Below are 15,671 nucleotides of genomic sequence, written 5' to 3'. Positions count from 1 at the left end.
CATCCACATCTCTATAAATGACCCAGTTCCGTTCCTTTTTATGGCTAATATTCCATTGTATATATGTACCACATCTTCTTTATCCATTCATCTGCCCATGGGCATTTAGCTTGATTCCATAACCTGGCTATTGTAAATAGTGCTGCAGTGAACATCGGGGTGCATGTGGCTTTTTGAATTATGGTTTTCTCTGGGTGTATGCCCAGTAGTGGGATTGCTGGGTCATATGGTAATTCTATTTTGTTTTTTAAGGAACCTCCATACTGTTCTCCACCGTGGCTGTATCAATTTACATTCCCACCAACAGTGCAAGAGGGTTCCCTTTTCTCCACACCCTCTCCAGCATTTGTTGTTTGTAGATTTCTGATGATGCCTTTTCTAACTAGTGTGAGGTGATACCTCATTGTAGTTTTGATTTGCATTTCTCTAATAATTAGTGCTGTTGAGCAGCTTTTCATGTGCCTCTTGGCCATCTGTCTGTCTTCTTTGAAAAAATGTCTATTTAGGTCTTCTGCCCATTTTTGGATTTTTTGTTTTTTTAATATTGAGCTGCATGAGCTGTTCATATATTTTGGAGATTAATCATTTGTCCATTGATTTCATTTGCAAATATTTTCTCCCATTCTGAGGGTTGCCTTTTCGTCTTGTTTATAGTTTCCTTTGCTGTGCAAAAGCTTTTAAGTTTCATTAGGTCCCATTTGTTTATTTTTGTTCTTATTTCCATTACTCTAGGAGATGGGTCAAAAAAGATCTTGCTGTGAGTTACGTCAAAGAGTGTTATTCCTATGTTTTCCTCTGAGAGTTTTATGGAGTCCAATCTTACATTTAGGTCTTTAATCCATTTTGAGTTTATTTTTGTGTATGGTGTTAGGGAGTGTTCTAATTTCATATTTTTACATATAGCTGTCCAGTTTTCCCAGCACCATTTGTTGAAGAGACTGTGTTTTCTCCATTGTATATCCTTGCCTCCTTTGTCATAGATTAGTTGACCATAAGTGTGTGGGTTTATCTCTGGACTTTCTATCCTGTTCCACTGATCTGTATTTCTGTCTTTGTGCCAATACCATATTGTCTTGATTACTGTAGCTTCGTCGTATAGTCTGAAGTCAAAGTCTGATTCCTCCAGCTCCATTTTTTCCCCTCAAGATTGCTTTGGCTATTTGGGGTCTTCTGTGTCTCCATGCAAATTTAAAGACGTTTTGTTCTAGTTCCGTAAGAAATGCCACTGGTAATTTGATAGGGATTGCACTGAATCTGTACATTGTTTTGGGTAGGATAGTCATTTTCACAATATTGAGTCTTCCAATCCAAGAACATGATATATTTTTCCATCTGTTTGTGTCATCTTTGATTTCTTTCATCAGTGTCTTACAGTTTTCTGAGTACAGGTCTTTTACCTCCCTAGGTTGGTTTATTCCTAGGTATTTTATTCTTTTTGTTGCAGTGTTGAATGGGATTGTTTCCTTCATTTCTCTTTCTGATCTTTCGTTGTTAGTGTATAGGTGTGCAAGCTATTTCTGTGCATTAATATTGTATCCTGCAACTTTACCAAATTCATTGGTTAGCTCCAGTAGTTTTCTGGTGGCATCTTTAGGATTCTCTATGTATAGTACCATGTCATCTGCAAACAGTGACAGTTTTGCTTCTTTTCAATTTGGATTCCTTTTATTTTTCTTCTCTGATTGCTGTAGCTAGGACTTCCAAAACTATGTTGAATAATAGTGGCAAGAGTTGACATCCTTGTCTTGTTCCTGATCTTAGAGGAAATGCTTTCAGTTTTTCACCTAAGAATGATGTTTGCTGTGGGTTTGTTGTATATGGCCTTTATTATGTTGAGGTAGGTTCCCTCTATGCCCCCTTTCTGGAGAGTTTTTATCATAAATGGATGTTGAATTTTGTCAAAAGCTTTTTCTGCTCTATTGAGATGATCATATGGCTTTTATTCTTCAGTTGGTTAATATGGTGTATCACATTGATTGATTTGTGTATATTGAAGAATCCTTGCATCCCTGGGATAAATCCCACTTATCATGGTGTATGATCCTTTTAATGTGTTGTTGGATTCTGTTTGCTAGTATTTTGTTGAGGATTTTTGCAACTATATTCATCAGTGATATTGGTCTGTAATTTTCTTTTTTGTAGTATCTTTGTCTGGTTTTGGTATCAGGATGATGGTGGCCTCGTAGAATGAGTTTGGGAGTGTCCCTTCCTCTGCAATTTTTTGGAGGAGTTTGAGAAGGATGGGTTGTTAGGTCTTTTCTAAATGGTTGATAGAATTCACCTGTGAAGCCATCTGGTCCTGGACTTTTGTTTATTGGAAAATTTCTTTTTTTTAGGAGTTTATTAATTAATTTATTTTTGCTGTGTTGCGTCTTCGTTTCTGTGTGAGGGCTTTCTTTAGTTGTGGCAAGCGGGGGCCATTCTTCATCACGGTGCACAGGCCTCTCACTATCGCGGCCTCTCTTATTGCGGAGCACAGGCTCCAGACGTGCAGGCTCAGTAGTTGTGGCTCACGGGCCTAGTTGCTCCGCGGCATGTGGGATCTTCCCAGACCAGGGCTCGAACCCGTGTCCCTGCATTAGCAGGCAGATACTCAACCACTGCGCCACCAGGGAAGCCCCTGGTGGAAGATTTTTAATCACAGTTTCAATTTCATTACATGTGATTGGTCTGTTCATATTTTCTGTTTCTTCCTGGTTCAGTCTTGGAAGGTTATACCTTTCAGGAATTTGTCCATTTCTTCCAGGTTATCTATTTTATTGGCATAGAGTTGCTTGTAGTAGTCTCTTAGGATGCTTTGTATTTCTGTGGTGTCTGTTGTAACTTCTCCTTTTTCATTTCTAATTTTATTGATTTGAGTCCTCTCCCTGTTTTTCTTGGAGTCTGGTTAAAGGTTTATCAATTTTGTTTATCTTCTCAAAGAACCAGCTTTTAGTTTTATTGATCTTTGCTATTTCATTTATTGTTTCTATTTCATTTATTTCTGCTCTGATATTTATGATTTCTTTCCTTCTACTGACTTTGGGTTTTGTTTGTTCTTCTTTATCTAGTTCCTTTAGGTGTAAGGTTAGATTGTTTTGAGATTTTTCTTGTTTCTTGAGGTAGTCTTGTATTGCTATAAACGTCCCTCTTAGAACTGCTTTTGCTGCATCCGTAGGTTGTGGATCATTGTGTTTTCATTGTCATTTGTCTCTAGGAATTTTTTGATTTCCTCTTTGATTTGTTCAGTGATCTCTTGGTTATTTAGTAATGTATTGTTTAGCCTCCATGTGTTTGTTTTTTACGTTTTTTTCCCTGTAATTTATTTCTAATCTCATAGCGTTGTGATCAGAAAAGACACTTGGTATGATTTCAATTTTCTTAAATTTACTGAGGCTTGATTTGTGCCCCAAGACGTGATCTATCCTGGAGAATGTTCCATGTGCACTTGAGAAGAAAGTGTAATCTGCTGTTTTCTGATGGAATGTCCTATAAACATCAATTAAATCTATCTGGTCTGTTGTCTCATTTAAAGCTTGTGTTTCCTTATTAATTTTCTGTCTGGATGATCTGTCCATTGGTGTGAGGCAATAAAGTCCCCCATTATTATTGTGTTACTCTCGATTTCCTCTGTTATAGTTCTTAGCCATTGCCTTATTTATTGAGGTGCTCCTCTGTTTGGTTCATATATATTTATAATTGTTCTATCTTCTTGGATTGAACCCTTGATCATTATGTAGTGTCCTTCCTTGTCTCTTGTAACATTCTTTATTTTAAAGTCTATTTTAACTGTTATGAGTATTGCTACTCCAGCTTTCTTTTGATTTCCATTTGCATGGAATATCTTTTTCCATCCCCTCACTTTCAGTCTGTATGTGTCCCGAGGTCTGAAGTGGGTCTCTTGTAGACAGCATATATGGGTCTTGTTTTTGTATCCATTTGGCAAGCCTGTGTCTTTTGGTTGGAGTATGTAATCCATTCACATTTAAGGTAATTATCGATATGTATGTTCCTCTTACCATTTTCTTAATTGCTCTGGTTTGTTTTTGTAGGTCTTTTTCTTCTCTTGTGTTTCCCACTTTGAGAAGTTCCTCTAGCATTTGTTGTAGAGCTGGTTTGGAGGTGCTGAATTCTCTTAGCTTTTGCTTGTCTGTAAAACTTCTGATTTCTCCATCGAACCTGATTGAGATCCTTGCCGGGTAGAGTAATCTTGGTTGTAGGTTCTTCCCTTTCATCACTTTAAATATATCATGCCACTCCCTTCTGGCTTGTTGAGTTTCTGATAAGAAGTCAGCTGTTAACCTTATGGGAGTTCCTTTGTACATTATTTGTCATTTTTCCCTTGTTGCTTTTAATAATTTTTCTTTGTCTTTAATTTTTGTCAATTTGATTACTATGTGTCTCAGCATGTTTCTCCTTGGGTTTATCCTGCCTGGGACTCTCTGTGTTCCTGGACTTGGTTTACTGTTTCCTCTCCCATGTTAGGTAAGTTTTCGACTATAATCTCTTCAAATATTTTTTCCGGTCCTTTCTCTTTTGTCCTCTGGGACCCCTATAATGCGAACGTTGTTGCATTTAATGTTGTCCCATAGGTCTCTTAGGTTGTCATTTCTTTTCATTCTTTTTCTTTATTCTTTTCCACAGCAGTGAATTCCACTATTCTGTCTTCCAGGTCCCTTATCCATTCTTCTATTCTGCTATTGATTCCTTCTAGTGTATTTTTCATTTCAGTTATTGTATTGTTCTTCTCTGTTTATTTGTTCTTTAATTCTTCTAGGTCTTTGTTAAACATTTCTTGCATCTTCTTGATCTTTGTCTCCATTCTTTTTCCGAGATCCTGGATCATTTTCACTATCATTATTCTGAATTCTTTTTCTGGAAGGTTGCCTATGTCCACTTGGTTTAGTTGTTTTTCTGGGGTTTTATCTTGTTCCTTCATCTGGTACATAGTCCTCTGCATTTTCATTTTGTCTGTCTTTCTGTGAATGTGGTTTTCGTTCTACAGGCTGCAGGATTGTAGTTCTTCTTGCTTCTGCTGTCAGCTCTCTGGTAGATGAGGCTATCTAAGAGGCTTGTACAAGCTTCCTAATGGGAGGGACTGGTGATGGGTAGAGCTGGATGTTACTCTGGTGGGCAGAGCTCAGTAAAATTTTAATCCGCTTGTGTGCTGATGGGTGGGGCTGAGTTCCCTCCCTGTTGGTTGTTTGGGCCGAGGCAACCCAGCACTGGAGCCTATGGCCTCTTTGGTGGGGCTAATGGTGGACTCTTTGGTGGACTCCAAGGAGTACTTCCCAGAACTTCTGCTGCCAGTGTCCTTGTCCCTGCAGTGAGCCACAGCTGGCCCCTGCCTCTGCAGGAGACCCTCCAACATGCAGGTAGGTCTGGTTCAGTTTCCTATGGAGTCACTGCTCCTTCCCTTGGGTCCTGATGTGCACACTGCTTTGTGTGTGCCCTCCAAGAATGGAGTCTCTGTTTCCCCCAGTCCTTTCAAAGTCCTGCAATCAAACCTCGCTAGTCTTGAAAGTCTGATTCTCTGGGAATTCCTCCTCCTGTTGCTGGACCCCCAGGTTGACGTGGGGCTCAGAACCTTCACTCCAGTGGGTGGACTTCTGTGGTATAATTGATCTCCCATTTGTGAGTCACCCATCCAGCGGTTAAGGGAGTTGATTTTATCGTGATTGCGCCCTTCCTACCTTCTCATTGTGGCTTCTCCTTTGTCTTTGCTTATGGGATATCTTTTTTGGTGAGTTCCAGTGTCTTCGTGTCAATGATTGTTCAGCATTTAATTGTGATTCTGGTGTTCTTCCAAGAGGGAGTGAGCACACGTCCTACTCTGCCATCTTCAAGATGATCATATGGTTTTTATAATTCAATTTGTTGAAGAATTTTTTGATTTGCAGATGTTGAAAAATCCTTGCATCCCTAGGGTAAATCCCACTTGATCATGGTATATGATCCTCTTAATGTATTGTTGGGTTCGGTTTGCTAGTATTTTGTTGAGGATTTTTGTTTCTATGTTTAACAGTGATATTGGCCTGTAACTTTCTTTTTTTTGTGGTATCTTTGTCTGGTTTTCCTATCAGAGTGGTGGGGCCTCACAATGAATTTAGGAGTGTTCGTTCCTCTGCAATTGTTTTGGAATAGTTTCAGAAAGATAGGTGTTAACTCTTCTCTAAATGTTTGATAGAATTCGTCTGTGAAGCCATCTGGTTCTGGACTTTTGCTTGTTGGGAGTTTTTTAATCACAGTTTCAATTTCAGTACTTGTGATTGATGTGTTCATATTTTCTGTTTCTTCCTGGGTCAGTCTTGGGAGATTGTACCTTTCTAAGAATTTGCCTATTTCTTCTAAGTTTTCCATTTTATTGGCATATAGTTATTCGTAGTAGTCTCTTATGATCCTTTGTATTTCTCTGTTGTCTGTTGCAACTTCTCTTTTTCATTTCTAATTTCATTGATTTGAGCCCTCTCCCTTTTTTTCTTGATGAGTCTAGCTAAAGGTTTATCAATTTTGTTTATCTTTTCTAAGAACCAGCTTTTAGTTTCATTGATCTTTTCTATTGTTTTCTTTGTCTTTCATTTACTTCTGCTCTGATCTTTATGATTTATTTCATTCCACTAACTTTGGGTTTTGTTCTTCTTTCTCTAGTGCTTTAGGTATAAAGTTAGGTTGTTTGAGATTTTTCTTGTTTCCTGAGGTAAGATTGTACTGCTATAAACTTCCCTCTTAGAACTGCTTTTTCTGCCTCCCCTAGGTTTTGGATCATCGTGCTTTCATTTTCATTTTTCTCTAGGTATTTTTTTATTTCCCCTTTGATTTCTTCAGTGATCCACTGGTCGTTTAATAGCATACTGTTTAGCCTCCACGTGTTTGTGTTTTTACCATTTTCTTCCTGTAGAGTTCTAACCTCAGTGTTGTGGTTGGAAAAGATGCTTGATATTATTTCAGTTTTCTTAAATTTACCGAGGGTTGCTTTGTGGCCCAGCATGTGATCAATCCTGGAGAATGTTCCATGTGCACTTGAGAAAAATGTGTATTCTTCTGTTTTTGGATGGATTGCTCTATAAATATCAAGTAAGTCCACCTGGTCTAATGTATCATTTAAGGCCTATGTTTCTTTATTGATTTTGTCTGGATGATCTGTCCATTGATGAAAATGGGGTGTTAAAGTCCCCCACTCTTCTGTGTTACTGTCAGTTTCTCCTCTCATGGCTCTTAGTATTTGCCTTATATATTGAGGTGCTCCTTTTGTGTATCTAGGTGCTCAAATATATAGTTGCATATATATTTATAATTGTTTTATCTTCTTGGATTGATCCCTTGATCATTATGTAGTTTCTTTCTTTGTCTCTTATAACAGTCTTTATTTTAAAGTCTATTTTGTCTGATATGAGTATTGCTCCTCCAGCTTTCTTTTGATTTACATTTACATGAAATACCTTATTCCATCCCCTCACTTTCAGTCTGCATGTGTCTCTAGGTCTGAAGTGGGTCTCTTACACACAGCGTATATACAGGTCTTGTTTTTGTATCCATTCAGCCAGTCTCTGTACTTCGGTTGGAGCATTTAATCCATTTACATTTAAGGTAATCCTTTTAATAAATTTATTTTTTATTTTTGGCTATGTTGGGTCTTTGTTGCTGTGCTCAGGCTTTCTCTAGCTGTGGTGAGTGGGGGCTACTCTTCATCGCGGTACGCGGGCTTCTCATTGCGGTGGCTTCTCTTGTGGAGCACAGGCTCTAGGCACACGGGCTTCAGTAGTTGTAGCACGTAGACTCTGTAGTTGTGGCTCGCAGGCTCTAGAGCACAGGCTCAGTAGTTGTGGCACACAGGCTTAGCTGCTCCATGGCATGTGGGATCTTCCTGGACCAGGGTTCGAACTCGTGTCCCCTACATTGGCAGGCGGATTCTTAACCACTTCGCCACCAGGGAAGTCCTATGGTAATTATTGATATGTATGTTCTTATTGCCATTTTGTTAATTGTTCTGGATTCGTTTTGTAGGTCTTTTTTCTTTCCTTTCCTCTTGTTCTCTTGTGATTTGATGACTAACATTAGTGTTGTTTTTGGATTCCTTTTTCTTTTGTGTATCTATTGTAGATTTTCAGTTTGCGGTTACCATGAGGTTTTGATATAACAGTCTATATATAAACAAGATTGTTTTAAGTTGCTGGTCTTTTAATTTCAAATGCATTTCCAATATCCTGCATTTGTACTCACCTTTTCTCATGATTGCTGGTTTCGATATCATATTTGTGTGTGGGTGATTTCCTACCTTTACTGTATGTTCACCTTTTCCAGTCAGCTTTTCCATTCATAATTTTGTTTCTAGTTGTGGCCTTTTCTTTTCTGCCTAGAGAAGCTGCAAAGCTGGTCTGGTGGTGCTGAATTCTCTTAGCTTTTGCTCGTTTGTAAAACTTTTGATTTCTCTATTGAATCTGAATGAGAGCCTTGCTGGGTAGAGTATTCTTGGTTGTAGGTTCTTCCCTTTCTTCACTTTAAATACATCATGCCACTCCCTTCTGGCCTGCAGAGTTTCTGCTGAGAAATCAGCTGATAACCTTATGGGAATTCCCTCGTGTGTCATTTGTTGTTTTTCTCTTGTTGCTTTTAGTATTTTTCCTTTGTCTTTAATTTTTGTCAGTTTAATTACTGTGTGTCTTGGCATGTTCCTCCTTGTATTTATCCTGCCTGGGACTCTGTGCTTCCTGGACTTGGGTGACTGTTTCTTTCCCATGTTAGGGAATTTTTCAGCTATTCTCTCTTCAGATATTTTCTCAGGTCCTCTCTCTCTCTCCTTCTGGGACTCCTATAATGTGAATGTTGTTGCATTTAATGTTGTCCCAGAGGTATCCTAGACTGTCCTCTTTTCTTTTCATTCTTTTTTCCTTATTCTGTTCCATGGCAGTGATTCCCACCATTCTGTCTTCCAGCTCACTTATCCGTTCTTCTGCCTTAGTTATTCTGCTATTGATTCCTTGTAGTGTATTTTTTATTTCAGTTATGTATTCATCTGTCTTTTTTTTTTTACTTTTATGAGGATTGCCTTCCTCACCTTTTAACAGATTTTTTCTTTATTTAATTTACTAATTTATTTATTTTTGGCTGTGTTGGGTCGTTTCTGTGCGAGGGCTTTCTCTAGCTGCGGCAAGCGGGGCCACTCTTCATTGTGGTGCGTGGGCCTCTCACTATCACGGCCTCTCTTGTTGTGGAGCACGGGCTCCAGACGCGCAGGCTCAGTAGTTGTGGCTCACGGGCCTAGTTGCTCCGCGGTATGTGGGATCTTCCCAGACCAGGGCTCGAACCTGTGTCCCCTGCATTGGCAGGCAGACTCTCAACCACTGCGCCACCAGGGAAGCCCTGTCTGCTTATTCTTTAGTTCTTCTAGGTCTTTGTTACAAACATTTCTTGTTATCTTCTAGATCTGTGCTTCCATTCTTTTTCTGAGATCTTGGATCATCTTTACTGTCATTACTCTGAATTCTTTTTCAGGTAGATTGCCTATCCACTTCATTCAGTTGTTCTTCTGGGGTTTTATCTTGTTTTCTTCATCTGGGACACATTCCTCTGCCTTTTCATTTTGTATAACTTTTTGTGATTGCAGTTGAGCTGGGTCTTGTCCCTCTGGTGGGCAGGGCCATGTCAAGGGGTATGTTTGGCAGGTAGCTGTATGCTCAGGAAGACTTTAAGCACCCTGTCTGTTGATGGGTGTGGCTGTGTTTCTGCCCTGTTCGGCCTGAGGTCCCAGCACTGGAGCCTGAAGGCTGTTGTGGGACCAGGTCTTGGTGAGAAAATAGCAGCCTCCAGCAGGGCTCACGCCAATGAGCACTCCCCAGAACTACTGCCACCATTGTCTTTGTCTCCACAATGAGCCACAGCTGCCCCCTGCCTCCACAGGAGAGCCTCCAATACCAGCAAGTAGGTCTTGTCTAGGCTCTTAGGAGGTCACTGCTTTTTTCCCTGGGTCCTGATGCACATGAGACGTTGTGTGCACCCTCCAAGAGTGGAGTTTCTGTTTCCCCTAGTCCTGTGAAATTCCTGTGCTCACACCCCACTGGCCTTCAAAGCCAGATTCTCTTGGGGCTCCTCCTCCTGTTGCCAGACCCCCAGGTTGGGGAGCCTGACGTGAGGCTCAGAACTTTCACTCCTGTGGGAGAACTTCTGTGATATAATTATTTTCTAGTTTGTGGGTTGCCTACCCAGCAGGTATGGGATTTGATTTTATCACAGTTATGCCCCTCCTACTGTCTTATTGTGGCTTCTTCTTTGTCTTTGGTTGTAGGATATCTTGTTTGGTCAGTTCCAGCATTTTTTTGCGGTTAAGTTCATTCTTTTGCATGTAGCTTCCCGGTACCATTTATTGAAGAGACTGTCCTTTCCCCATTGCGTACTTATAGCTCTGTCGTAAATTAATTAACCATATATGTATGGATTTATTTCCAGAGTCTATTCTGTTACATTTATCTGTGTGTCTGTTTGTATGCCAGTACCATACTGCTTTGATTGCTAAAGTTTGTAATATAGTTGGAAATGTACACACTAGGAGTTCCCTCTTACTGTGTGCCACAGGCTCTAGAAATGGCTTGCAAAAAGTTAATTTTGAATTCAAGCTGTCCAATCCTATCTTTTTATGGCAGCTCTAACAGAAAGTCCTGCCTAAGGTCTGTTAGCAGTCAAGTTTGGGTCCCTGTTGGCCCAACCTGAATGCTTCACAAGCAGCTTCTTGCACTCAGTGGAAGCCAAACCACTCCTCCCCACTGTCACCCGCCTCCTGCAGGCCAGTACATGCTTGCTAGGGGATTTCCCCCAGCTTTAGGGTACACCCTGTGAGGAGAAGTAAGGAGTCTGGTTTTTCATCCAGGGTTGGAATGTGTGAAGGAGTGAGCTGTGGAGGGCAGATCTTGGTTCACTGTGGACCCACAAGACAAGGTGGAACCAGTTTAAACTGTTGCTGGGTTGGGATTTTGGTGTGTTAGTGGCAAGTCCTTCCTGGTCTGTAAATAAGGCTGACAGGACGCTACAATGCATTGCAAAGGAGGGCCATTGGGAGCCCCCAAAGGTGATTTTCAGAGAAAAGCAGAGAAAGACTTTCTGATATGACTTGAGTGATCAGAATTAGGAGGCAAGGACAGTAAATTCTGTGATACTACGTATCACCTTCTGAGGTAGCCCAGAAGTGCAGATCTCTTCCTGTTGCAGTGAATTAGGTAGGGGCTCCAAAATGCAGAGGCAGCAAAATAAGGAATCACCTTGGTTCACCAAGGCTTCTCCACCCAAGCCCTGGCAGGCGGTGGGGGCAGGGGACCCCTGGAACCATTCCTGCAGGCAGAGTCCTTTTCTCAGAACAGAAGGAAGCCTAGTGCCCAGCTACCTCAGGACGCCCTTTCTATTGCAGGGATCCTTTGACTTCGTGCGTAGCTTCTTCCCCCCTCCACTGCCTGGCTCCTTCCTCCCTCCTTCCTCCTACTAGGCCAAGCCTGCTTCTGCCTTGTGGCTGTGGCCGACCTTTCCCCAGCTTGGCTCGAGGTGCCAGGGCACTGACTTCCCTACCAGTTCTCAGCTTGGAAAACCTCACCCTTGCTGTTGCCAGGATTTCCTAATGCGACCCAGGTGACCCTGCTATCTCTAGGCAAATATTTGCGTTTGTAGTATTTTGGTCATTGACCTGCTGGCAGTGCCCCTGTCCCACCACCTGCCCTTTCCCCCTAGTGACCTGGCGTCTGTGCACTGTCTGAGGCCACGGGGTCCTGATGAGCAGACACTGGCAGAGTGGAGGCAGGGCCAGGAAGAGAGCCACTGTGGACAAGCTACCCTTTGGGCCTACTGTGGCAGGGGATGCAGAGGCTGCACTGGCCCTGAAGGAGCCTTTGAGCCCCTAGGGAGGAAGATGCACACTGGTGACTGAGAGGCAAGGACATGGCTTCCAGTTCCAGTGGCCCCGGTGTGGGACCGGCCTGTGAGAGACAGTGGTCCCCAACAGGCCTGGGTGGACTGTCTGGAGACCGTGGGCCAGCCAGGCTGTCAGTGCGGTGCAGCACCTTGCACCCCTGCCTCGGGCAGCCAGAAAGCAGCACCTCTAAACCCCAAAGTTTTCAGCTAGTCTAGTGATAGGTGGGGGAAGATAGATGGTGTCTCTGGACTTGATTTCTACAATAACCTTACCTGTGTGGTGAGGACTCTTATATTTAAAAGAAAAGCACAGCTGATTCAAATTGATGGTGTAAACAAATCCAGTGGTTTAATCCTGAAAAAAATCCTAAACTTGCTATTTGAAGTGAAGTCCTAGCGGCTCTGCTGGCCCCCCTGCAAAGTGGTGGTGTCGGATGGCAGAAAGGAGGAGGTGGCAGCTGAAGCAGGGGGTGTAGTGGGGAGCGGGGCTATGGCTAGAGTTGCCCCAGCACTCAGCCAGTCCTTCATCTGGGCCTGAGGAATTTGGGGCCCCTGGCCAAGTACTAACTACTTGGTTAGTAGTTAGTAACATTGACTAACTAACTACTAACATTGACTACTTTTGCCCATTTCTACCAAGTACAGAAGGCTCTGGGAATGGAGTCACGGGGCAGGACAGGCACAGTGGAACTCTGGGGATTAGAGCTACTGGCCTCTGCCGTTGAAGCTGTAAAGTGAAGAGGGTAATTAATGCCTGTTCTCTTTGGGCTGCTGTCAGAAAAAGAATGGATAGAAAGGGCTTTGAAAAATGCAGAGAACTATACAAATGTCAGTTACTCATGGAATCAAAGGCCTTGTACCCCAGCACACAGCAGGTGCTCACAGAAGTGTCTATTTTTTGACTGACCACTGAATCCAAGGTGACCTAAGGAGGGCTTCTTAAATTGTCTGCTTCAAGGCTCTCATCTTACAAATTAGGAAACTAAGGTTCAGAGAGAGTCAAGTTTGTATCTGTTCTTCAGGGAAGACTTAGCAGTTAAGGCTGGGTTTTGTGATCACAGTTCTGGAGAGGTCTTTGAGCCTCTTTCCTCTGTGGTGAGATTTCATGTCGTCCTGTCCCGGAGCCAGGGGAGAGAGTTCGTTTCTAGAGGTGCCTTCTGTTCCTTGATCCCTTCAGACCTCCCAGTCAGCAGGCAACCTGGGAGGCTGTGCAAGGGAATTGAAGTGTTCCGGGAAGGCAACATCTGTTTAAAGGTGTAATTGTTGGTGCCTGAGGAGCTGAAGACTAGGGGTGGGGTTGGAATAGAAAAGGGGCCCAGGTTATGTATTGGTGGGTGAGATAAAGCCTGTAACGTGGAGGAAGAAATTCAGAAGGGAGGTGGAGATAGTGTAGATAAACATGCAGAGATGTCCATTTATTCAGTAAACATTTAATAACTATTGAGCGCCTGATAGGTGCTAGGCACTGGGTTACCACAAACAGGCTAAGCTTATGCTCTCAAGAAACTTAGTGTCAGGTGGCTTTCTGGGCAGAAATGGGGAAGGCACTGGAGTCTGTGCCCCTGGGGCTGAGCAAGTGAATCCTCTTCCTCTCCCTTTCACCCTGGATGCCTGTCCTGCAGCCCATGGAAAGGTAAACCCACCTTTGCCTCCTGTGAGGAATGCAGGATTGGGCAATCCCTTGGCAGTGGGCAGGTCTTGCCTCAGCTGATGCAACTGTGGTCTTGCGTGTACACAGATGACCTGCCTGGCAGGCCTTCCTGCAGGAGGAGGAGTCGGGCCACAGCTTCAGGAAGTAGAAGAGTGTCATCATAAGCAGCTTCCCCAGCTATAGATGCCAGGGGAAGTCTGGCTGAGCAGCTGAACTTGAGCAGGGAACCCCCCAGCCTCTCTAGCTGGGGGCTCATGGCCTCAGGTAAAATCTAGCTCAGTGGTCAGCTTATCCATTTGGAAGCCAAATAAAAAATAATGAAATCTAAGACATGACACCATAAAACTCCTTGAAGAGAACATAGGCAAAACATTTTCTGACATAAGTTGTGGCAATATTTTCTTGGATCAGTCTCCCAAGGCAAAAGAAATAAAAGCAAAAATAAACAAATAGGACCTAATCAAACTTAAAAGCTTTTGCACAGCAAAGGAACCCATCAACAAAACGAAAAGACAACCTGCTACGGAATGGGAGAATATATTTGTAATGCAACCAACAAGGGCTTAATTTCCGGAAGATACAGACAGCTCATACAACTCAATATCAAAAAAAAAAAAAATCAAAAAATGGTCAGAAGACCTAAATAGACATTTCTCCAAAGACATACAGATGGCCAACAGGCACATCCAAAGATGCTCAACACTGCTAATTATTAGAGAAATGTAAATCATAACCACAATGAGGGGACTTCCCTTGTCCCCTCACAATTCCAAGCAATGAGGTGGCTCAGTGGTTAAGAACCCACCTGCCAATGCAGGGGACACGGGTTCGATCCCTGGTCCGGGAAGATCCCACATGCCGCAGAGTGACTAAGCCCGTGCGCCACAACTACTGATCAGCCCACAGGCCTAGAGCCCATGCTCCACAACAACAGAAGCCACTGCAATGAGAAGCCCGTGCACCACAATGAAGAGTAGCCCCCGCTCGCCGCAACTAGAGAAAGCCCGCATGCAGCAACGAAGACCCAACACAGCCAAAAATAAATTAAAAAAAAAAAAAACCACAATGAGGTATCACCTCACACTGGTCAGAATGGCTATCATCTAAAAGTCTACAAATAATAAATGCTGGAGAGGGTGTAGAGAAAAGGGAACATTCCTGCACTGTTGGTGGGAATGTAAATTGGTGCAGCCACTATGGAAAACTGTGGAGGTTCCTCAGAAAACTAAAAATAGAGCTACCATGTGATCCAGCAATCCCACTCCTAAGCATATATCCAGAAATGATAAAAATTCTAATTTGAAAAGATACATGCAGTGTTCTTTAGCAGCACTAGTGTGCTGTTCTTTAACATCCAGTTTTCATAGCAGCACTCTACAATAGCCAAGACATGGAAACAACCCAAATGCCTATCAACAGACGATTTGTTTAAGAAGATGTGGTATACACACACACACACAATATGGAATGTTAACCTGCCATAATAAAGAAATATTGCCTTTGCTGGATGGACCTAGAGAATATCATACTAAGTGAAGTAAGTCAGAAAAAGACAAATATTATGTGATATCACTTATATATGGGACCTAAAAAATAATACAAATGAATCTATATACAAAACATAAATAGATCCACAAACGTAGAAAACAAAGTTCTGGTTACCAAAGGGGAATGGGGGGGTGATAAATTAGGGGTACGGGATTTACAGATACTATATAAAATAGATAAGCAACAAGGATTTACTGTATAACAGAGGGAACGATATTCCCAACAACAATATTATAATCACCTATAATGGAAAATTTTCCCAACAATATTGTAATCACCTATAATGGAAAATAATCTGAAAAAATATATATAAAACTAAATCACTTTGTTGTTCATCTGAAACTAACCCAATATTGTAAATCAACTCTACTTCAATTTAAAAAAATCAACAACAGAATCTGTTAACCGGGCTTGTCTCTTTCAGTAACCTTGCGGGCAATATCATCAATGAGGTAGTCCTGAACCTGCTTAAGGCTGGGTGGTCCCGGGAAGAAATTGGGATGGAGCACTTGGAGCCCCAACTCCAGGCTGGGATTGTGGAAGCCACAGGTAAGTGACTCCCAACCTTGCAGAAAATAAGCCTCTGTTGAGAGGGGAGGAGGAG

At 42.2% G+C, this 15,671-nt stretch overlaps 1 protein-coding gene across 1 annotated transcript in view; it reads left to right on the top strand.

Annotated features, from left to right (window-relative positions):
* The window catches only part of TOR3A (torsin family 3 member A), a 41,180-nt gene that overhangs the window by 21,585 nt on the left and 3,924 nt on the right, over positions 1-15,671 (top strand). Inside the window, exon 5 of the mRNA XM_079929971.1 lies at positions 15,492-15,616. Within this exon, the coding sequence (XP_079786097.1) occupies positions 15,492-15,616 (125 nt within the window). The remainder of the gene's footprint in view (positions 1-15,491; positions 15,617-15,671) is intronic.

Source organism: Stenella coeruleoalba (genome assembly GCF_951394435.1).
Source record: "Stenella coeruleoalba genome assembly, chromosome: 1".
Taxonomy (NCBI): Eukaryota; Metazoa; Chordata; class Mammalia; order Artiodactyla; family Delphinidae; genus Stenella; species Stenella coeruleoalba.
Note: the sequence above shows the minus strand (reverse complement) of the source record. Positions and strands in the feature narration are given on the sequence as shown.